This window comes from Passer montanus, unplaced genomic scaffold, assembly GCF_014805655.1.
Source record: "Passer montanus isolate IOZ18808 unplaced genomic scaffold, ASM1480565v1 scaffold1, whole genome shotgun sequence".
Lineage (NCBI taxonomy): Eukaryota > Metazoa > Chordata > Aves > Passeriformes > Passeridae > Passer > Passer montanus.
Window position 1 is genome coordinate 26,573,241 of NW_024356504.1, and position 24,063 is coordinate 26,597,303.

The following is a 24,063-nucleotide window of genomic DNA, read 5'->3' on the forward strand; positions in this document are numbered from 1 at the left end:
AGCTGTGCCCAGGATCAAGGGGGAAAATGGCCTTTTTTTTAAATTTAGTTGGGTTTTGTGGAGAAATAGCCATGCCTGTGTGTGCAGTGGGAATGCTGGGTCCCACATCCCACAGATTCAGTGGATTGACCTTCCTTCCCACTCTCTGATTGTCAGCACACTCCTTTTTACTCCAGCATCTCCTGGAGCCTGCACTGGCTGCCCAGGCAAACAGCACGCCAAGGTTATTTAAAATCGCTTTTTTCTAAAAATACCCCAGGAAAAGTAGCCTTTTTTAGCCAATGCAAATAAAACAGCATCCTCACTGCAGAGCATATTCCCAGAATTGCCTTTTAACAGGAGATTTTAAGGTATCACAGGAAGTGTCTGGGAGATTTTGGGTGTAGATGGGATGGTCCAGAGCAAATGTCAGTGTGGGATTCTCCCTTGGGAAGCTGTTACATCCTCCAGTGTGGAGTTTGGGCTGAGCATGATCAGGACAGGTGGGAACATCCACAGGGATCAGCCAGGATCCTGCTTTAATGAAAATAAATAAAAGCAAAGAGCAGTTTGCCCCTGCTCCCCAAGGATTTCAGACAAGGAAGGTTTGACTCCTGGCCAGTCACCAGACCTGGACCTTTATTTTTAGATTGCTCTTTCATCTTCCTCACCCTCCAAACTGTCACTGCTACACAGATTCAACCTGAGCACTTCTCCCAAAAATAACTATTTCAGGGCATGCCTGGCAAAGAAATGACTTATTTAAACTGTCAGCAGAACTTTAAATGTCACTTGCAGATGTTGCTTTAGATGTGACTCGTGCAGAATGAGGTGTTTATGTGTTGGATTCTAAGTACCAAAGTTCGTCACAGCTTGGAATTTTGAGTCAGGAGTGTTTTCGTGATCCAAACTATTCCACTTGAGCTGTTTTTGTTTGAATTAGGGCTATTTACAGCTGCCATTAATAACCAGTGTTTTATTCAGGATAAACAGTTCAGCTGGCCCAGCAATAAAGAGCAATCTGCAAGTTACAGGCTGGGGACACGAGGAGGTTTTTTATTCCCGTTATGAATTAGTGATTTTGCCATAACAGAGTTCCCAGTGCCCTATTTTGGGAAGTGGAGATAATGATTTTCTGGTGGGAGTTGGAGAAATCCAAGTGCAGTTTATCAGGAGCTGGCTGGCCTGGCTCCTTGCTGTAATATTTCTTATTTCCAGTGAGAAGGTCAAAATTTTAGCTGAATGAAACCAAACATTGTGCAACAGAGACCCAGCTGCAACAGTTTTGTTTCCTTTAAAATATGTTTGGATTGGTTTTTTTTGTAAGTATTATCTCAATTCTTGAATAAAAGCAAGAAGTACTATGAGAAAAAAAATATGAACTGTGATTTTACCCACTGTTCTTGTGAGCAGATACAAGTCCTGACCTATCCAAGAGCTCGTATTCATCATTTCTGTTCCTTTGCAGTCCCAGTGGGTCTTTATTATCCTGCTTGGAGCAGGTGAAGACTTACTTGCTGACTGATGGAACGTGCAAGTGTGGCCTAGAATGTCCTCTTGTTCTTCCCAAGGTAAAGCACTGCATCATTTGGGATCTAGGTGCAATAATATTTATCAGCTGCCCATGCCGGTGACTCAAACTCTGTTCAGATCATCTCTAAAATAAGTGGTGTCCACCCAAAGTTAGACCTTAAAATATAAAATTGAGCTCCCCTCTTGCAGAGGATCTGGCTCAGTTATTATAAATATATTCATTTTTTATTTGTTGTTTCCAAACATCCTGTCAAGGAATCCCTTGGGCAGTATCGGATGAGTCAAGAACAGAGGAGAAATCCTCTATACTCTGGATAAATTTCCTGATTTATGTGAATTTGGTGACTTTGTTGCCTGTAGTCATTCTTTTAAATGCTGGAATTTTCACTGCCAGGTCTTTAATTTTGATCCTGGAGCTGCTGTGAAGCAGAGAACTGCTGAAGATGTTAAAGCGGACGAAGATGTCACCAAACTATGCATTCACAAAAGGAAAATTATTGCTGTGGCTACACTTCACAAAAGCATGGAAGCACCACATCCTTCACTGGTTCTAACTAGTCCTGGTGGTGGAACAAGTGAGTAAAATGAAATCACGCAGAATCATGTAATAATCTGATTTTTGTACACATAATTACTGTGCAAAACCACCCCGAAAGTCTGACTATGAGTGCAAAAATAAGCAGATTGAAGGAATAAACAAAGGGAGTAGGCAGAGATGGAGGTAGATAGAAAATGAGTCTAAAAGCAGGTCAGCTCAGACTACTAAGAGCATGATTTTCTTGGAAAAGATATCAGATTGTTCTAGACAAAGAAAATACATTAGCTCTCATCTTTTGGAACTGTAGTAATATGTCTGATATTCTGTCACATGGGAAATTAGAGGAGCAGAATAAAGTGATTATGAAGGGATTAGGATGTGGCTAAGGACTTGGCTAAATGGGAAATTGTATTGTAAAGGAGAATAGGCAGCAAGAGGAGATCTCCACTGTCATTTCTCAAGGATTATTTTTGGCCACTAGCCTGGATTAGCATTTTAATTATCCCCATCAATAAAAAAAAGTGAGGAAATTTGTTGGTGGCTGAAGTTGACAGGTACTCCCCAAACAAAGGCTGTAAAACCAGGGGGGCTCCCTGAGACCTGGAGAGAAAGCAAAGTTAGCACTGAAACCGCTCCAAACCCAGAAATTCACCCAAAATTAGGGACTTGGTAAGAACTGGTTCTGGAGAGAATTACAAACCCCAGTGGGCAGCACAAAGGAGGGAAGGGGCTGAGTTTCTATTTCTCCATTCTCTGGGGTTGCAGCTCCTGGGAAAAAGCCTGAGCTCTCTGCACCACTCACTCCTGTGAGAACACCTGGCTAACTGCTCTTCCTGAAAAAATACAAGAAAACCAAGAAATGATAACTTTCAGAGAAGTGTCAATGCTAAGAGACCCATGCTGTTCATAGTGCTGATGTGCCCCTGCCTTTTCACATTGAAATTCAGGATTTAAAACCTTTCTTGAAATTTTTTTCAGTGTAATTTTGTTTTTAAGTAACAGTGGAATTTCCCAAGTTTCTGTGCATTTCCCTGCTTAATTTTTTCAATGAGTAGTACTTAAATTACATTCCTGTTTTCAAAAAATTAGCAAAATGAAGGAGGTAATTTATATATTTCCATGCTCTTACTTTCTGTGTGGGTCAGAATTTTGTGCATAAGCAAAGAAGACAATTCCCCAATAAATCCCTCTGTAAGCAAAACTTTTGCACATTTATATGTGACCATTTGCTTATTTCCAGCACTCAAGGTGAGGCCTCTCATAATTATTTTATTTTGCAGCTCAGCCTTTAGTTTTATCCCCTAAATGAGACTTTGGTTGTGTTTTGGGACGGGGGAAATGTTTGTTTCTCTCACATTGGAGCAAATAGGATGGAGGCAGGATTGTCAGTGCTGAAGGAAAGATGAGTAGAGGAATTTCAAGGCACCTCTGAGTTCATTTGAACACAGCATTTTTAGCTCCCAATTCCAGTTGAATTTTGCACATCCAGAGGCTGCATGCCAAGCACTGCAAGCTGAATTGCAAAATCCCAGAGCTGCAAAACTGGCAGAAAGTCCCCCAGACTTGGAGCTGCTGGTGCTTCTAGTCTGGAAGTAAAAACATTGGGAAAAAAATCTCTTTAAATAAAGATAGAAAGTGGTCTTGTGTTTGTTGGAAGGTGTAGCCTCAAAAGTGGGATTTACAGGGAATTTCTCCATCACATGCAAATATCCCCAAGGTTTTTATCCTGAGAACAAACAGAAAGCATTCAGGATGCCTCATCAGGGACAGCATTTGGGACAGGACCTTTTCTGTGGGAATTGAGTCTCAATCCTGGACAGGCTTTGTTCCTCCTGTCCTCAATAGATGGTGCCAGAGGCTCCTTTTCCCTGCCACAGCCATCCCTCTCCTCCTCCTGCCAGAGGGGGGATGCTGGAGATGCAGGAGGCTGGAGGGGGTGCCTGGAAAAGGCAAAAGGCAAGGAACAAGGTTTCAAAAGGTCCATATTTCTGTGGGATATGGAATTACAGCTGTGTAGCTGGGGACGGGCAGCGTTCCAGCTCGGTGATGGAGGGTTTATTTCTGCTGAAGCAAAAGTTTAGCCAAAGGCTCCCTGAGCTTTTGGGAGTGTTTTCACCCTCAGCAGCTTTGCCCTGAAACGTGGGACGCTGGATTTGCAACCAGCAGTAACTGTTGTGTGTTTCCCATGGCAGGTGCAACGCCAGTAGTTCCCACTCGAGCAGCAACTCCAAGGTCGATGAGGAATAAATCACATGAAGGAATTACAAATTCTGTGATGCCGGAATGTAAGACTCCTTTCAAGTTGATGATGGGGGCATCTAATGCCATGGGTAGGCTTTATGTGCAAGAAATGGCTGGAAGCCAGCAAGCAGAGCTCCATCCTGCCTATCCCAGGCAGAGATTGGGGAGCAATGAACTGGGGCAGAAGTCTCCGTACCGCGGCAGTCACGGGGGCATGCCCAGCCCAGCGTCCTCGGGCTCACAGATCTACGGGGACGGCTCCATCTCCCCCAGGACTGACCCGCTGGGGAGCCCCGACGTCTTCACGAGGAACAATCCCAGTTTTCACGGAGCGCCCAACTCCAGTCCTATCCACATGACCAGGACGCCTCTGTCCCCGCCGTCTGTCATGCTCCGCGGCTCTCCCATACAGTCATCCTGTGCAATGGCTGGAAGGACTAATATACCTCTTTCCCCCACCCTGACCACCAAGAGCCCAGTCATGAAAAAACCCCTGTGTAACTTTTCGGCTGGTATGGAAATACCACGAGCAATGTTCCACCATAAACCCCCCCAAGGCCCACCCCCACCTCCTCCACCGCCTTCTTGTGCTCTTCAGAAAAAGCCATTAACATCCGAGAAGGACCCGCTTGGCATACTGGACCCCATTCCCAGCAAACCGGTGAACCAGAACCCCGTGATCATGAACCCCACCACCTTCCACTCGAGTGCCCACTCTCAGGTACCCGTGATGAATGTAAGCATGCCCCCCGCCGTGGTGCCCCTGCCCAGCAACCTGCCCCTGCCCACCGTCAAACCCGCCCACATCAACCATGGCACTCACGTCCAAAGGGTTCAGCACTCGGCTTCCACGTCCCTGTCCCCGTCGCCGGTGACGTCCCCGGTTCACGTGATGGCGCCCGGCATGGGGAGGATCGAGGCTTCTCCCCAAAGATCGCGTTCTTCTTCCACCTCGTCCGATCACGGAAACTTCCTGCTGCCTCCAGTCGGGCCACAGTCGTCCTGTAGCGGTATCAAAGTCCCTCCCAGGTCCCCGAGGTCAACCATAGGGTCGCCGAGGCCTTCCATGCCATCCAGCCCTTCCACCAAGCACGATGGACTTAGTCAATACAAGGACATCCCTAACCCATTAATTGCTGGAATGAGTAATGTATTAAATCCTCCCAACAATGCAGTTTTTCCCGCTGCATCGGCTGGAAGCGGTTCCTTGAAGAGTCAGCCTGGTTTGCTGGGAATGCCTTTAAATCAGATCTTGAACCAGCACAACGCTGCCTCTTTTCCAGCAAGCAGTTTACTCTCAGCAGCAGCCAAAGCACAGCTAGCAAATCAAAATAAACTTGCTGGTAACAACAATAACAGCAGTAGCAATTCTGGACCTGTTGCCAGCGGCGGCAGCACCGAAGGACACAGCACTTTAAATCCCATGTTCCCTCCTGCTGCCAGCGTGCTCCTCCCCACCACGGAAGGGCAGAGCGGCCGGGCAGCACTGAGAGATAAACTGATGTCTCAGCAAAAGGATCCTCTGAGGAAAAGGAAGCAGCCCACCACCACGGTGCTGAGCTTGCTGAGACAGTCTCAGCTGGACAGCTCCGGGCATCCCAAAGCCGGCTCGGATTTGATCAGAAAGCCAAGTCAAAGCTCCTTCCCCATCAGCTCCATGTCGCAGCTCCTGCAGTCCATGAGTTGTCAGAGCTCCCACGGGAGCAGCAATAGTTCCTCGGGCTGCGGGGGCTCCGGCGGCGCCCTGCCCTGCCCCGGCGCCCCGCTGCACCTGGCGGAGCCCGCGCTGGCCCCGGGGCTGCCCTGCCCCAACCCCGGCCCCGCCTTCGGGCCCGGCGCCGCCGCGCCCCCCTCCAACCACCTGGCGGGGCTCCTCAACCAGATGCAGGCCAGCGGGAGCTGCGGGATGCTCCCCCAGGCTGGGATGGCCTTAGGGAACTCCTTGCATCCCAGCCCAGCTCAGGCCAGGCTCCAGGCGCCCTCCACGCCGGGGATCCCCAACAGCATCGGGAGCAGCTGTAACCAGAGCAGTCCTGAAGCAGGTACGTGGCCTCGCCAGGGGATTGTCCCAGGTTTCCGTCCCTGGGAATCCCTGATGGCTGGTTTGGAATGTTTGAAAATGTCTGGGTTTGAATGTCTGGGTTTGGAAAGACGGGTGTCTGCTAAGGAAGGCAGAGCCTCCCCTGAAGTGGGAAATGCAAACCCCCTCCCTCTGAATTATTATAAATTTGAAACTAAGGGGCTCTCAGTCAAAGATATGGGAATAGGAATAACAGTTCTTTCAAAGAAATACTGCCCAATGAGCAGAGGAGAACTGCCCCAGCCCTGACAGGTGGAAACAGAATACACACATATCTTACAATCCAGGACATTTTTCCCTATTAAACTTGGGTTTATCCTGGTGAAAAGTACACCTGGCTCGTGCTGAAAGCCTCATACTCAAAAATAAAACAGAAGGAAAAAAACCCAACAGTGGTAAACTAAGACATCTCTCCCTTTTTCTGGATACAATGATCCTGGCCTGCTTCCTGTGACAGCTCTCGCTTCTGCTGACTTCCACACAGTCTCCATGAATAAAATCCATTCACTTCTGGACATTCCCACACCTCCTTTGTCACTTCTCCAAATAAATTGGAGGTTTTTTGCAGCCTGCCCTGCTCCAAGCCCAGCAAGTTGTGGCTCATCTGGCAGTGCATGTCCAGGTGATCCAGGAGTTCTTTCCTGCTGGAATTGGAGAGGTGCTGTCAGACATTGGAGCAGATCCTGGGAGTACCAAAATGTACAAAATCACCCTTTTCAGGGCCAGCAGGAGGGAATGCCAAGCCTCTGTTTGCTTTTATTGAGGTAATTTTACTAAGGTGGTAATTAAATGGTTGAATAAACAGTTGGAGGAGTGTAGGGAGAGATTTCCTGGTTTGTTCATCAGGGAAGATTTGGAGAGGAAATGGGTTTGCTGCTGTTATCATCTCTGGGGGGTTTAAAGAGAAGAAGGAATCAGCTCAAAAATGTGAATTTTATTGACTATTACTGCTTGAAGAAAGTATTAGAAGATGGCAGTGGTGTAAATTTCTGAAGTGGAATGAAAACCCCGATCTCACCAAAGTGTTCAAGTGGCCTCTCATTCCCAAGCAAGAACCTGCTCTGCATTCCCCAGCTTCCTCCTTTAAAATGGAATGGAATTCTAGAAAAGCTGAATTATACTCAAATAATGTTCTAGTGTTGCTCTGGTCATGGTTCCTGGTGACTTTTAAGGGTTTCTCCCCATCCCTGGGATAAAAAAGTTTCATTTTTCTTGCCTGGAGTGGTGACAACAAGCAGCTCTCAGTCCTTGTGTGGCTCTTTTTCCTTGTCATGCTGGCACAGGGGCATTTCCTGCTGCAGCTTCTGAGACTTTGCATGGAACAAAGGTCTGGGATTGCCCTGGGAATTCACTTCCCTGTCCCACTGAGCACAGCACACAGCTCCTGGGGCAGGACCCCCTTGGTTCCCACCTTGCCTGGGCTTCCCACCACTCCCAAAGGCCCCTGTGGTGTGACTCCACTCAGCTCCAAGCTGAATTCCCCCAAAAATACAAATACAACAGAACAAATGGCTCAGAGCCTGAAGGAAGGTGCCAGCATCAGCTGGAATCTCATCCCTGTAGGAGCAGAAATTGGGGCATGACCCCACCTGGGCACTCCCCCTCTCTGGGCATGGCTCAGAGGGCTGGAGCCACTCAATTCCAAAGCCTTGGTGACACTTTTTCCCTTGCCTGAAAGACAAAAGGTAATTCCACGTAGGCAAAGGCTGGAAAGGTGGGAAATGTTCCATTCTCTGCTGCTGAAGGAGTTGTTCCTTTGGCTTGGTGATTGCAGGGTACACAGCCTGCATTTCATTATTTATTGAATATCTCTGGGGAAAATAGTGAAGGTGAAAAGGCTGAGATACATTCCTTACCCTTCATTACAAAATCAGTCTCATTACAGAGTTAAAACAATTAAAAAATAACAACTCACGTCTTAACAACAACAACCCAAGATTTCTTTGTTACAAAACATTTTAAAAACTTTCTAACCAATAACATATTAATAAAACTTACAGATAGTTATTCTAGCCAATATTATTATTATTATATAATTATATATAATTACATATTACATATTAAAATTATTATTATTATATATTATTCTAGACAGTCACTAAGAAGACACATACACTTATTTCAAACAATACTTATATACTTTCTATTAACAATACTCCATTATTAAACTTAAAACCTTCTACTATCTTACTAAACATATTTTTCTACAATATTAAAATCTGTATTAACCAAACCTAAAGCTATTATTTCATGTCCTTACTTTCTGTACTATTGTAACTTTTCTATTTGAAACTTTACAACTACAACTAACTAGAAATTCTTTACTCTTTCTAAAACCTACGTCCACAACTTTCTAAAAATCTTTTTACCTTTACTATTTTCCCCCCAGATATCTGTGAAAAAGCCTGGAGAATGTTTTCTCCTTTAAGGAGATTGTGTTATTTTTGTGTTATTCCCTAAAACTGCAGAAACCTTCACCGTGCTCAGGGGTGAGCTTTAATCCAGAGAGGGGAATTCTGTTGGATTTCCAGGTGAATGGGAATGTTCTTTCCATGAGACTCAGGTGAAATGTTGAGTGGTTTGTGGTATAATAATATTTTTTTAAAAATAAAAGTGAGTTGCCAGCCTGCATCCAGCTCTGTAACAAAACTGGGAAGAGGAATATTGGGATTTCTGCTCTGTCAGTTTTGGGGCTGGAGCTGGTGAAAGCCCCTGTACACTGAATTTCCAAGAGCAGTCCAGCAGAGGAAGATGTCTAAAGGCACCTCTCATGTTCATATTTCAGTTTGTGGCTTGTTTTTTCCCTTTGTTTTGAAGTATTTTAATTGCTAAATCTCTTTTCTGTGTCTGTGCCAGCAATTCAGAGCAGCTCCTCCTCAGAAATAGCTCCTGAGAGAAAAAACCCTGTGAATCCCCACAATTAGCTGCTTATTGCCCAAGCTTTTAATTATATTTTAACCACATGGACCGAGTTCTGCTATTCCAGCTCTTGTTTTCTTCTTCCACAGATAATATCTTTAGTTCCCAGGTAATTTTCAGGGTGTGTGTGGTGGAATTTGTTGTTTTTGTAGGATGGAACTGCATCACTGGGTGATGGATTTGATTGCAGGGTTTTATTTATTCACCTCTTTCTTGTTAGTGTGTGGTTCACGGGGTAGGAAATCTGTGTTTGAGTGTTGAACATTCAACATCCAAATACTTCTAAGAAAGCAACAATAAATATCCATAAATATCCATAAATAATGGGATGGATGGAAATGAGTTGAAAGATTTGGGAATAAAAGCTCTGGACTGCTGAGAAGGGAAATTAAGGGAACCTCAATAACCACAGCAATTAAAGATATCAGTGGTGTCAAATATTAACATTATAATATAGGAGAAACTCTGGGTCTAGAAGTTAAGAAATGACCAAAAAATGGTAGATTTGGCAAAAAAAAGGCTGAATTTCATTCCCTGAAATGGGAAATTTTCCTGGTGAAATGCACAAAATAGAAATAGTAAAATATAATTAAACAGGGAGGAGCACAACAGCAATCACTGAGGGTGAGGAGAGGAATTTGTTTTAGTACAGCCAAGAAAATTGGGGATGGATCATGGTGCTGGAAAACAAAACCCCCAAAAGAAGGGGTTGGGGGGCTTTGATTTGATCACCTCAGTGCAAACTGCTGAAAACACAAATCAAACCAAACAAGTCTGGATTTGCTTCCCAAAATTGCTTTATATAACCTAGAATTAGCAAATCACAAGAACTTTTGGACTGCAGGGTCAGAAGAATATTTGACAACTCTTTGGGACTTGTTGTGTCTGAGAAAAAATTTCTTATTAAACTGGAATCACCCCTAGACTGGATAGCAAGAATCTTTTCTTCTAATTATAAAGCAAATTTAAATATCCCATTGATTTGGGGTTCACAGAAACAGCCAGAGGGACTTCTCCCTGCTTGGGAGAGATTATAAGGAATTACTTACTTAAATTTATTAAATTTAAAAATTAACTTAAATTTAAATTAAAGTTACTTCAATTTCCAACTTCTTTTTTTGCACTTTTATTTCTGAATAATAACTTATTTTCCCTTGTTATTATTTTGGGGAGAGGAAAGGGATTTTTTTTTTCTCTTTAGGTAAGAACTGTGAAGAATAAGGAAAATGTTCAGTGCTTGCTTGGACACAGCTTGGGGTTTTTTGGTGTTGTTTTTGCTCTTAAAATTTGAATTTGCCAACAGTTGTCAGCACCTGGTTGGTGTTTCAACTGCCATGCAGCTTTCTAGGATTTTATATTGATAAAAGTCAGGGAGTTTCTAAAAAATAATAACAAATTAGTGTAGAAAGATGAGTCTTATTAAAGATATTATTACAGAGGAAACCTGAATTAATTCTGTGGGGTTTCCCACACATATTTAGCTGAAAATGGAACCAGTGGGCAGCTCCAGCTTCTGCTGGAGGGAGGATTATTGGAGGAAATAATGCTTTTCATTGAATTTCTAACTTCCCAAATTCACAGTGGAGTGCTTTCCTTCATTTGCAATGCATCTGCCACAGCTGTGAGTGGGAAAATCCCGAATTCCTGCTCCTGCAGGAAAATGTTGTTGTCTTTGACTCTTTTCTACTCAAACACTGCTCTGCTGACAGCTGAGCACATCACAACAGCTTCCTCCAAGCCCTTTCCAACCAGCAGTGCTGGGGAAATGCAGAAATCACAGGAGATGGGCAGGGAGAGGAGCCAAGGCTGAAATTGGGACAGGTATTAAATTCTAAAAATTAAATTTAAAAAAAATCGAAAACTAATTGTATTATTTTTTTAACCCTAATTGTATTAATTTGTTTAAAACCCTAATTGTTAAATTATTAACAATTAAATTAAATTTTAAAATTTAATTTTTAAATCCCTAATTTTACGGACTTTTGTTGTCCTATAAATAATTTTGCCCTTCCCCCAGAATTTTAGGGGCCAAGATTTCAGCTTTGTTGTACATGATCACCCCTGTGGTCATGGAGCATGGTGCACAGCAATTGGGGGCAGGCAGGTGAATATTTCCCAGCAGAGCACGTTCCATGGCCATGGAGTGCTGCATAGGAGGGCAGTTGAGGATTTGAACTGGTTCTGATGGGGATATTTGATTTTTTTGGGCCATTTTTGGTGATTTTTGGGCTGTCTCAAGGCACTGTGGGATCTGCAGAAGAATGAGTGACAGCAGTTTGTGCTTAACTGCTGAATTGTGGTTTCTTTGGAACTGGAGGCAGTGTCATAAAGGAGATACCAGATAAGGATCTTCAGTGATTTCCATTCCAGAAGGAAAAGGGGAAATAGGATTGTCAAAATGTGTAAGTGCTGCTTCCAGGAGTGCAGGTGAGGGGGGGAACAGGGAGTTAGAGCAGGAACTCCTGCTCTGGGATCCTGCAGGACTCTGAGGCTGTGTCTTCCATCAGCACTTTCACCTCTGGAAACCCCTAATGGAACAATGTCCCCACTCGTGCAGGCTCTGAGGTTTTCTCTCTAATTTGTGATTGATGCCAGTCTCACCCCGGCAGACCTCAGGCGTGGCTGGCTGACCCCGTGAGGTGTCACAACCCCTCTGAGGAGTGGTAATTAAAATATCTGAGTGTCTTCTGTGCCCTCACACCCTCCTGCTCTCAGGTCAGCTCGTTTCTGAGAGGATCCTGCAGGTTCCTGCTGCCTGAGCTGGGGAGCTGCACCAGGAGGGGATGGAGAGGAGTGAGGAGCTCCTGCATGACCATGGAGACAAAAGGGACATTCCAGCAGGGCTTTCCAAACCTTGAAAGGTCCAAAATTAGAAAAACAGCCAAGAAAATATCCAATCTATGCACAGCTGGCTGTGCTTTTAATGGATGTGCAGAGAGAGATTATTTACAAGGGCCTGGAGGGACAGGACACAGGGAATGGCTTCCCATGGGATGGGAATTTTGGGAAGGAATTCCTGCCTGGGAGGGTGAGGAGGAGCTGGGCTGGAATTCCCAGAGCAGCTGGGGCTGCCTCTGGATCCCTGGCAGTGCCCAAGGCCAGGCTGGATGGGCTTGGAGCAGCCTGGGACAGTGGAAGGTGTCCCTGCCATGGCAGGGGTGGCACTGGATGGGATTTAAGGTCCCTCCCAACCCAGACCTGTCTGGGATTCTCTAAAAAGCAAGAAGGTGGAATTTAGATTAAAAAGATACCATTTATTTGTGCTCGGTTCTAAAAATGTTTCAGGTGGTGATGGCTGATGAGTAAGTTCTGCACTTCTCTCAGTGCTTCACACACCTGTTTTAGTGAGTGTTTTTTGTCCACAAATTCCAGCACTGTGTTTTTGAGGTTATTTAAATACTGGGATGTGTAATGGAGAGTTTCTCACAGGGAAAAGGGTTGTAAAATAGCACTTGAAATATTCTTCTGTAATTAACACACTCTAAGTGCAGTCCTTTTGGAAAATACATCTATGGGAAGAACAATTCTGAGATATTAATGATGACTACCTTCCACTCTGATTTCTTTACTTTAAGTGAATCTTCTCAAACACAAATTGATCCCATAATACCATTTATTTTATTGTCCTTGCTTAAGAACACCTGTCGAGCAGTGCTTTAAGAAAAGGAACACAGCTAAAATCCACACAGGAAAATGAACCTGCTCTGAAAAGAAAGTAGAATTTTTTCTGGAACTGGGAATTCCAGTTGGGATTTCCTTTTGGTGTTCAACTCCTGGTTGCATTTCTCATCCAAAACCTCCCAAGGTAGAGCCTGGGGGTGGCACAGAAAACCCTTGGGTGGTGGAGGTTTGGGGGTTTTAGGGGTTTTGGAGTTTTGAGGTTTTGGAGTTTTTGGGGTTTTGGGGATTTTGGAGTTGTAGGGGTTCTGGGATTTTGGAATTTTAGGGGTTTTAGTGTTTTGGAGCTTTGGAGATTGGGTGTTTTGGAGTTTTAGGAGTTTTGGAGTTTTAGGGGTTTTGGGATTTTGGAGTTTTAGAGGTTTTGGAGTTTTAAGGGTTTTGAAGTTTTGAAGTTTTGGGATTTTGGAGTTTTAGAGCTTTGGGGTTTTGGAGTGTTGGGGATGTTGTCATCATTCTGTCCTTTGGTCTGGGGCCAGCCACTGGGAAGCTCTCCCAGCTCCATATTCCAGTGAAAATGACTTTGCATGGATGTCCTCATAATTGGATATTGACTTCTTGGGATGGTTTTTTGATCTCTGGTGCCACAGAGAAATTTGTCCCCAGCTGCAGCTGTAAATCCTGTAAATCCACCCAGTCCAGGACTTCTCCAGCCCCATTCCTGCTGTGCCAGGTTGGGCAGAAACTGGGGTGAATATTTATTGGTGTTTTATTTTCTGGCTGCTCATCCCCTCTCCAGTCTGGATTGAAATAAGGACACATTTTCTGCCTCCTACTCAATATCCATCAAGACTTTTTTTTTTTTCCCCTCAGGAACAATTAATTAATTAATTAATTTGGAGAAAGGTGTTGATTGCACTTTGGACCTCTCAGAAGATGGGGGTGAGGAAACAGAGCCATTTCTCCCCAAAACCTGGCAGCAGTAATCCAACTTTGAGATTTGCTGCACAGCAGATCCTCTTGCATGGGGTCATTTACCTGAACAGAATGGGAAACAAAATTAAAGTTACAAACAGAGATGAGGAAAGTACCCAAACTAAATTTGATATCCAGGAAAGCTCTCTAGAATCATTTCTTCATGCCTGAATTAAAAATCTCTCCATGTGCTCCTTATCACATCCAAGGGGAGTGGTACAGATGATTCTTCCACTGGGAATTCCTTAAATCTGCAGCTTGGTCTTTGGGATTGTCAGGATTTTTAAATCCTTGGGGCATTAGTTCTAAACAGTGATTTTATTTATAAAAATAAATTCATAAAATTTGCTTCTTGTGAAGATGAAGGTTTTGACCCACTCCCCCAGAGTGGGATTTGCTCTGCTCTGCAGTTGCACTTTGCTCTCACCTCCCCTTTTGTTACTTTATTATTTAATTTCTGCTCTGAAACGTGATAATGGCACTGGGAGAGAGGGGTGAGATTTGTTCTCTTGGCTTCAGGGCAGTGCAGTGTTCTGTGTTCATTTTGTACCTTTTGGAGTTGTCACAACATTACAGCACTTAAAAAATGGTAATTTTAGTTTTTAAAATGATGTAAAGGTTTGGCTCAGTTCTTACCAGTTGAGTTTGCTGGCAAATCCCTTTTCAAAGAGTATTTGTTCAGAAAAATGGGAATTGACATTTTGTGATCGCTGATGTCTTTCAGTCTCTCATCCTAAGAGCCATATGAGTGACCACTGTCAATTCAAAACTGCCTTAAGTAAAAAAATAATAATAATTTATATTTCAGCTTTGCTAAAGGAGTATAAAGATACCCAAATAAACATTTTTACTCTTTCTTTCTAGCTTTCTCCTGGTAAAGTTTGCCCTTTCTTTTCATCTCCAGTGATGGATTTTACACCACTGCAATTTACATTTTTCTTTACAAATTGTGAATTCCCACTGACCTGGAACAGTCTCATCATACCATGTATATTTTTTTTTTTAAATTCAGGACTCCAAAACAATGCCTTAAATAATAATCTGAAATCCAAAACCCATTTAATCCAAATGAATTAAACTGGAAGTGGATCATGGACTCAGAGTTTCACCCAACATCATCCCTGTGATCCTTCTTCCTGGTGGTTCATTCCAGCCTGGTCCATGACTAACTCTGTTAAGTCATGGCTGGTTTGGGGTTTATGTGTTGAAAATCTGTGATTATATGTGAATTAATGCTGTTAAAACCCCTCTCCAAGAACTTTGAGGGAAGCACAAGTGCACAGTGCCATAATCTCCAATGGGGCGTGGCACAGAGTGGCTGGAGCATCTCATGGCAGATCCATTTCTATTTTTCAGGCACCCCAGTTTGGATTCCCCAGCCCCTTTCCCGTGGCTGGTTGGGCCGAGCCTGCTGCTGTGTGCCCTGGAGGTGTCCCCAGCAGGCAGCACCCCGCTAACATTCCTGCTTTTGCCGTTCCAGGGGCTTTGGGCCCGTCGTCATCGATAGCCATCGCTGGCACCAGCCAAGCTGCCATCACCAAGACCACGTCTGTGCTCCAGGATGGTGTCATTGTCACCACGGCAGCTGGGACCCCTCTGCAGCAGGGCCAGCTGCCCATGGGGGGCGAGTTCCCCTTCGCTGGCCACGAGCACTCGCTCCACTTCCCGCAGAACAGCGCTTCAAACAACAATCTGCCACATCCTCTGAATCAAAACCTCCTCAATTCCCTGCCTCTCTCTCTGCCGGTGAATCAGCAACATCTCCTAAACCAGAACCTCTTAAACATCCTCCAGCCTTCAGCAGGAGAAGGCAAGTCTGAGGTCAACCTCAACCCTCTGGGTTTCCTGAACCCCAACGTCAATGCTGCTCTAGCGTTCCTCTCCGGCGACGTGGACGGGCAGGTCCTGCAGCCCGTGCACTTCCAGCTGCTGGCAGCGCTGCTCCAGAACCAGGCCCAGGCAGCCGCCATGCTCCCCGTGCCATCCTTCAACGTCACCATCTCCGACCTGCTGCAGCAGCAGAACGCCCCCGAGCCCCTGCCCGAGGGCAGCAGGGTGGAGAACCTGCTGCCCGCCCCCATGCCCGGCTTCCCGGGCGCCGACCCCGCTCCCAACCCCCTGCTCCTGCCCGCCGCCGCCTCCGGCGCCTCGGCGCTCATGGCCCTGAACCCGCAGCTGGTGGGGGGCGTCCTGAGCTCGGGCAGCCACGCCGAGGTGGCCATAGCCACGTCCTCGCAGGCCACCACCACCACCACCACCACCACGTCGTCGGCGGTGGCCGCGCTGTCGGTGTCGGCGCTGGGCGGGGGCACGGCCGTGGTGTCCATGGCAGAAACGCTCCTCAACATCTCCGGCGGCGCGCCGGGGCCCGCCAAGGTCAACAACAGCGCCGTGGTGCCGCAGCTCCTGAACCCGCTCCTGGGCACCGGCCTGCTGGGTGAGTGCAGCTCGGGGGGAAGTAAAACCTCGGCAGGTTTGGGGAGGGGGGGTCACAGAGTTCACGGAATGACCAGGTTGGAAGAGACCTTCAGGATCATGGAGTCCAGCCTCAACTCAACCCTGGCACCCAGTGACACGTCCAGGCTTTGTTAAACACACCCAGGGATGGGGACTGCACCACCTCCTGGGCTGCCACTCCAGAACTTTATCACTCTTTCCATAAAAGCTTTTCCCTATCCAACCTATATCCAGCCTGTATTCCCTTGGTGCACCTTGAGGCTGTGCCCTCTGGTTGTGTCAGTGCTGCCTGGAGCCAGAGCCCAGCCCCAGCTGAGCACAGGCACCTTTCAGGAGCTGTAGAGGGATAAGGTCACCCCCGAGTCTCCTTTTCTCCAGGTGAGCACCCCCAGCTCCCTCAGGGCTTCCTCTCAGGGTTTGTGCTCCCAGCCCCTCTCAGCCTCGCTGTCCCCTCTGGATGCCCTCAGGCATCCCAAGGTCTTTCCCAAACCAAGGGGCCAGAGCTGGACACAGTATTTTCAGATTCAGAATTTCAGACTCTGACATTATCTTCCTTTCTTTTCTTGGTGGTGTTGAAGCTTGTTCATTGAGAAAACGTAATCATTCTTGTAAGAAATTTAAATCACATTCCACTTTCATTCCTTAATGCTTAACACTGATTTTGGAAATTATTAATTCTACAACCTAAACCTACTAAATGCACCTTAAAATTGTGTGAGCAGCTGGATTTATTTCATTGTTCAAGGAGTGGCAGCTCAGGAGCATCCCTGGGTGAGCTGGGAGTGCCTGTGGCAGCACAGGGTTAGCAGGAGTAGCTGTGCTGGAGATGGCAAACAACCAACATCCCAAAGCAAGTGATGAAAAACCCCTTAAATGCAAAGTTTTTCCCTCCTGAGTGATTATTTTTCAGTTATTTTTACCAAAAACATATAACAGAGTGGGTGCTCCTCTGTTTGTAATCTACTCCTGGTAGGAATTAAATAATAATTAAATAATTATTAAATAATGCCTCGCCCAGACTTAAATGGGTACAGTGAACTCAACCTACTTGCATTTTCCATACAAAATACATCTAACAGTGACTTTTAAAATGGAAATGTTAAGGAAAACACAAGATATTAATTTTAGAAAAGAAATCAACTAGAAAATATATGTGTTTTGAGCTTTATTATTTCATAAATTTAGGTTCAACATTGCATTTGATTTTTTTAGAGCTAAAACATTCAAGTAAGGTGAATTTTTTGTGTAATAAAAAATATTAATTGAACTTTTACTCTAGAATGTATAAAAAAAGAGTTGTTTAGAGTGTTTTGTGACATGGTTGAGCCAAACAAGCCTTTTCTCCTTCACAGCTGGTGAAACACTCATTTTGTTTGGGGTTTAAATGTTTGTCTCTTTCTCTCCCTATCCCCTCCTCATGCCCCTCACCACCCCAGCACTGTTTCAGTGAGATTCCAAAGGCTGGAATTCCACAGAAGCTCCTCCTGCCATCCCTGCTGTCCCAGGAGTCAGGAGAGGTGACACCAAAGACCCAAAACTGAGGAATTTCAGAGCAGGAGAGCCCCATTCCCAGAGGATGGGGAGCAGGGCTGTTTTCCTGAGGTTTTTTTGGCACTCAGGGAATTGCTGAGTGGTGTTTGCCTGTGCTTGCCTTGCAGGGGAGATGTCATCTCTGAACACTACTCTGAACAACCATCAGCTCAGCCATCTCCAGTCACTCCTCAACAACAATCAGATGTTTCCTTCAAATCAGCAGCAGCAGCAGCAGCAGCAGCAGCAGCACCTTCTCCAGGGCTACCAGAACGTGCAGGGCTTTCAGGGCCAGCCCCAAATTCCTGGCCCAGCCAACAACCCAAACCCCATGGCGTGTCTGTTCCAGAATTTCCAGGTAGAAAACAAAATTAAATCAGTGTTCAAGCAGGTGTGCAGCTCTCGGGAGGTAAAATTCCATCCTCCAGAGTTTGGGGTTTCTTTGCTTATTAAGACATTTATATAATTACATGAATATAAATGCATTTATTACATACAACATATTCTTTCAGTAGCTGGTGGATTTTGCAAATCAGGAACGTTGTTATTGAAATTTTATCCCTTTCTCCTTAGGAATTTGGTTTAGTTGCTTTGGAAAAGATTTATGCTGCATGTGTTGAAAAAAAGTTCCTCTATATGCTGACAATCACTATAGAATTTTAACAGACCTCTTTTCCATCCCATAAAAATGATCCTAAATTCCTCTTTAGCCCATTCTGATAATTCAGCAGCGAGAAATAAATACTGATAGCACTTTGCAGTAATTAGAATTAGTAATTAATAAGTTGTTTTAAGTGACTGTGTGCACCAGTCCTCTCGTGTTCCCACTGAAATGGGATGGAAGAGCTGTGATGGGGATTGTGCAGCCTGGAAAAACAGGCATGGGAGTGAATAATCAATGACAAACTGGGCAAAAATGAGGCTTGCCTGCTCTCCACATAACACAATTATTCCTAATTCAGGAATAATTAATAAATAATTATTTAGGAATAATTAATTCAACAGTGCAAAAACAGGTGACACCCCAGGCTGCAGGTCGGGATTTGTTGTTCCTCGGTTTTGCTCAGAGGTGCAGATGTGAGCAGGGGAATGCAGAGGGGCCAGGCAGTGCTTTCACCCTTCCAGGAGCAAAAAGGAGCTGAGGAGAAGTTTCCCTGGAAAAATCTCAGTTCTCGGCCTGTTCCCTCTCTTGTAGGAATTCTGGTCACTTTAGCCCAGTGGTTTTTTGTGTCACATTCCCAGTTATAGAAATAGTCACAGTTAAAGGGCTTTTGGGATATTTTCCCTGTGGTTTTTACGGTTTTTGTTGGAGTGCTCTTGTGGGCATCGTGTTCCCTGCCTGTGGATGTGACAAGGAGTAGGAAAAGCTCAGGTGGTTGAATCTGGAGGTGCCAGTTTGCTGTGGCTTAGTCTTGGTTTTTTTAGTTTTATCTTTTAAAATCTTTTAGAAGATTTTATTCTATTATTACTCTCAATAAATAATAAAACACAAAAAATATAAAACTCAACACTATTCTATTAAAACCCAACATTTCTTAGTTGCAATACTTTATAAATATCTTTTAACTTACTAACTTTTACTACACAATATTACTATTATTTCTAACACTAATCATGTATTTTTCCCACCTAATCTTACTACAATACATCTTCCACAATTCTGATTCTCTAAAATATCAAATCTTTTTACAAAACCATATTTTAAAACCTATTAAAACTTACTTGTAATTCAGTCTTTCTCCCAACAATAGCATCTCTATTCCATAGATAATTATCTTCTTAAATGAAAACACCTTATTCCAGTATTTACATACAAATACACAAAACTGTATAAACTTTCTATCAAATTTTTTAAATTCTTTATAAATCCATTTCTTATAAATCCATTTCAAATTCTTTATAAATCCAGTTTAGAGCAAGGGCATGTGGGATACCAGGGACTGGGAATGCCATGGGAAAGGCACACAGCAAAGGGGAAAATAGGATTGTGGACCAATTCCAAAAGCACAGTGGGGGCTTTCAGGAATTCCTTGAGGAGCACACAAGGACAGAAGAAAGCAATGCTGGGTCTGGGAAGGAAGGAAAAGGAGTTGAGAGCAGAACTCGGAGGTTGTGCAGGTGAGGTCTCTGCTCCTCTGGAGCTGCACAGACCCCACCTGGCTGTGATCCTGTGCTCCAGCAGGAGCCTGGATTCGATCAGCTCAGCTGGAGCAGAGGAGGCTCCCAGGAGGCCTCAGAGCATCCTCCAGGGCCTGGGGAAACTGGAGAGGGACTGGAGGAGCAGGACAAGGAGGGGTGGGTTCAGACTGCCAGAGGGGAGATTTAGGTGGAATATTGGCAAGGAATTCCTGGCTGGTGGTGGGGGGAGGCCCTGGCACGGGGTGCCCAGAAAAGCTGGATCCCTGGAAGTGTCCAAGCCAGGTTGGACAGGACTTGAAGCACCATGGGATAGTGGGAGGTGTCCCTGCCTGTGTCAGGGGGTGGGACTGGATGGGCTTTGAGGTCCCCTCCCTCCCAAACCATTTTGTGTCTCTGTGTCAGAAATACTGACCTTGGTGAGGTTGTTTAGGAGCTGAGGGAAAACAGGAGCCTGCTGACACAAAGCTTGAGCCAGTGGCTTTGTTTTCCTCTAAATCAGGCTTTTAATTCTCTCTCTACCTTGTTCAATTTGTACCTGGTGTATCACAAAAAGAAATGTGCTGTAGTGAATAACTGCACAGAGTTTGTCTGCTGAAATCCAGCTGGAGTTGCAGCAGCAATTCCCATCTTGTCTCTCCTTTCCCCAGGTGAGGATGCAGGAAGACGCCGCCGTGCTCAACAAAAGAATGATCACCCAGATGGGAATGGCGCCGGTTCCCGAGAGCTCCAACGCTCTCCTGCCTCCCTTCCAGGAGCCCCCCTGCGACCTGCAGCAGAGACCTGACCCGTCCCTGGGCCAGCAGGCCAAGGACAACCCCAACGCCGCCGCGGCCGCGGGCGACGCCTCGGTGGACGCCATCTACAAGGCGGTGGTGGACGCGGCCAGCAAGGGCGTGCCGGTGGTGATCACCACGGCCGGCTCCAGCTCCGCGCAGCCGAGCCCCATCCCCGCCCTGAGTGCCATGAGTGCCTTCACAGCCTCCATCGGGGACCCCCTGAACCTGTCCAGCGCCGTCAGCGCCGTCATCCACGGCCGCGGCGCCGAGCACGAGGGGCGAGGCCGCGGCGGCCGCGGCGCGCGGGGCCCGAAGAACCCGGAGCACGGCAAGAATTCCAGCGAGGGGGACGGCTACGAGTACTACAAACCTGCCGCTTGCAACACGCCCAAAAAGCAGTGGGAAGGGGAGCAGAGCCCCGTGGGGGAGATCAGCAGGTGGAAGTGCGAGGAGTTCCTGGAGCACTCGGCCCACGTCCACGGCAGCCCGTGCCACGAGAGGCCCAACAACGTCTCGGCGCTGCCGCTGCTGCAGGGGGAGCAGCACCAGGCCCTGCTGGCACCGCGGAACTGTCAGAGCGAGAAAATGCTGGAGGAGAATTTCAGGTATAACAATTACAAAAGAACTATGATGAGTTTCAAGGAAAGGCTGGAGAACACTGTGGAACGATGTGCACACATCAACGGGAACCGCCCGCAGCCCAACAGGGCCTTCGGGGAGTTGCTCAACACTTCCAAACAAGACCTGATCCTGGAAGAGCAATCTCCCAGTTCCTCCAATAGCTTGGAGAGTTCCTTAGTGAAAGACTACATCCATTACAATGGAGATTTTAATGCCAAAAGCATTAACGGGTGCGTGCCCAGCCCCTCGGATGCTAAGAGCATCAGCAGCGAGGAGGAGCTGCGGAACCCCGAGTCGCCCTCGTCCCACGAGCTCATCCACTACAGGCCGAGGACGTTTAACGTGGGCGACTTGGTCTGGGGCCAGATCAAAGGACTCACTTCCTGGCCTGGCAAACTTGGCAGAGAAGAAGAGGTTCACAATTCATGCCAACAGAACGCTGAGGAGGGGAAGGTATATTTATGTCTCTCTATCCACCCCCGCCGGCACGCAAATGAAAATTTTGTGTTCTTTATTTTGTCTCTTTAGCAGCACAAATGGCTTTTTTTTTCCTAGCTGTAGCTTGTAGAGCTGAATTTCCCCTTCATTTCCTGCCAGGGTCACGAGACAGGTTAGGTTTGGGCTTTGCTAAATGATTTTTTGGTGTTAACAAAAAGTGGTTCTCACTTACTTGGTGTGTTCAAATTCCTGGCTGTGTCCAAAGCATCTGATACGGAAATACCTGAAGGTGCTGAAACTGCAAAAAGGAGAAGTGGCCTCATCAGATTGAGGAATCTTTAATGAGTGAAATCTTGCTGATTGACACACACTTCTCACAGGAAATGCACACACATTTCCAGCTCTAAAGGAGGTTTTGATCATCATTTGGTAATAAGGAAAGTGTTCCAATTTGCTCTTTCATACTAAAATTCTTCTTTTGTGTCAACAAATCACGTGCTTGTTGGGGAGTATACAGGAAATGCAGTTATCAAGGAGTTATTGGTAATTTTATTATAAAAAATATTCCCAAATCTCGTCTCTACCGCTAGTGTAACATTTTATCTTTGTAGTTCTTACAAAATGCTGCACATCTTTCACCTATAAATATTAAAAAAATTTACAATGCATAAACAGAAAGTGGAGACTTAAGGAAATAAGGGTTTGTCAGTGACACAAAGAAATCAAATCACTTAAAACTGAGGAGGGTGAGCTAGACCAGAGTGTTTCCCCAAAATGCAGCCAGATACCCAGAGGAGAGAAGGGACAAGAAGCTCATCCCATCCCACCCCTGCCATGGGTGGGGACATATCCCACTGTCCCAGGCTGCTCCAAGCCCTGTCCAGCCTGGCCTTGGGCATTCCAGGGATCCAGGGGCAGCCCCAGCTGCTCTGGGAATTCCAGCCCAGTCCCTCCCCACTGGAGCTGTAAGTCCTGGATGCTCCTCCACTGTGTTGTCACCCTCAGAGCTGGAGAACTTCAGTGTCCCATGGCAGGTGAGAGTGCTGAATATTCCAGATGGATTAATCCATCCCAGCCCAAACCTGGACAGTGTTTATGGTTTAATCCATCCCAGCCCAAACCTGGACAGTGTTTGTGGTTTAATCCATCCCAGCCCAAACCAGGACAGTGTTTGTGGCTTAATCCATCCCAGCCCAAACCAGGACAGTGTTTCAGAGCTCATCCCTCAGGAAGCTCAGAGCCATGAGTTACAAAGTTAGGGCTTGATTAGGAAGTGGAAGCACAGGAGAAGATCACAAACATCTAGGCATGAAACAAAACTGGAAGAATTCCCATTTCAATATCCCTGTCTGAGTCAGGAACAACATTCCCATTCCCAGTGTGCTTTTGTGGATTAACAGAATCTGTGTGTCCAAATCTCTGTGGGTGTTTAATAGAAATGAAGGGTTTGTTTTTTAGAACTTGTGTAAAGGGGGGAATTTTCTTACCTGCATTCCTGACCAGTTTCGTGTTTCCTCCCTGATCTGTGGCTGCCAGAATGTGCTGTTGGTTCTGTGCAAACCTTTGCTGTGCTGGGGTTCCTGTGCATTGTGTGGGGATTGGGGGGTGTCAAATCCAGTGGCACCCATTTTTTTGGATACTGAACACAAAACCAGGGAAAGCAGATCCTTGGAATGCTCACAGCAAGGTGGAGACCAGTCCAAGTTCTCCGTGAGGAATTCCCACATCATGGATCACCTCTGGCATCAGATCACCTTGAATTAATCGTTTTAAATTTAAATGTGAAAAAAATGTCTTTAATTCCTTCATCAAGGAGTGTGGGGTGAACCATTCCGAAGGGCAGGAGCTGAGGGTGGAAGGTGGGATACAGGGAAAAACCCACACCAGACCAGAAGGAATCACCTGGAAACCACAAAGAAACACCCCTGAAAACCAAATGTTCTTCAGGAGTTGTGCACCAGCCCATGGTGGGAGTGACCTGCAGCACTTGGGAAAATTCCTTTTCCTCTGGAGCTTCCTGAAAACATCTTTAAAGTCTCTGTGTAACCAAATGTGACCCTGCTGTGCTACATGAATTTGCTGTTGGGATTTGTACATTCTCTGCTCTTTAGATTGTTTATTACCTGATTTTTGTTTCCATTCCAAAGACTTGGGGCATTCAGGTATTTAATGGGATAATGGATCTGGCTGGGGGATCCAGACAGAAAAGGAGGAATTTT

The 24,063-nt window shown here is 45.7% G+C and overlaps 1 protein-coding gene across 4 annotated transcripts in view; it reads left to right on the forward strand.

Annotated features, from left to right (window-relative positions):
• MBD5 (methyl-CpG binding domain protein 5) overlaps nt 1–24,063 on the forward strand; it is a 118,986-nt gene that overhangs the window by 85,408 nt on the left and 9,515 nt on the right. For all 4 annotated transcript variants that reach the window (XM_039711630.1, XM_039711549.1, XM_039711724.1 and 1 more), the window contains 6 exons: nt 1,448–1,550; nt 1,907–2,087; nt 4,243–6,333; nt 15,364–16,320; nt 17,999–18,228; nt 20,657–21,859. In XM_039711630.1, the coding sequence (XP_039567564.1) occupies nt 1,448–1,550; nt 1,907–2,087; nt 4,243–6,333; nt 15,364–16,320; nt 17,999–18,228; nt 20,657–21,859 (4,765 nt within the window). The remainder of the gene's footprint in view (nt 1–1,447; nt 1,551–1,906; nt 2,088–4,242; nt 6,334–15,363; nt 16,321–17,998; nt 18,229–20,656; nt 21,860–24,063) is intronic.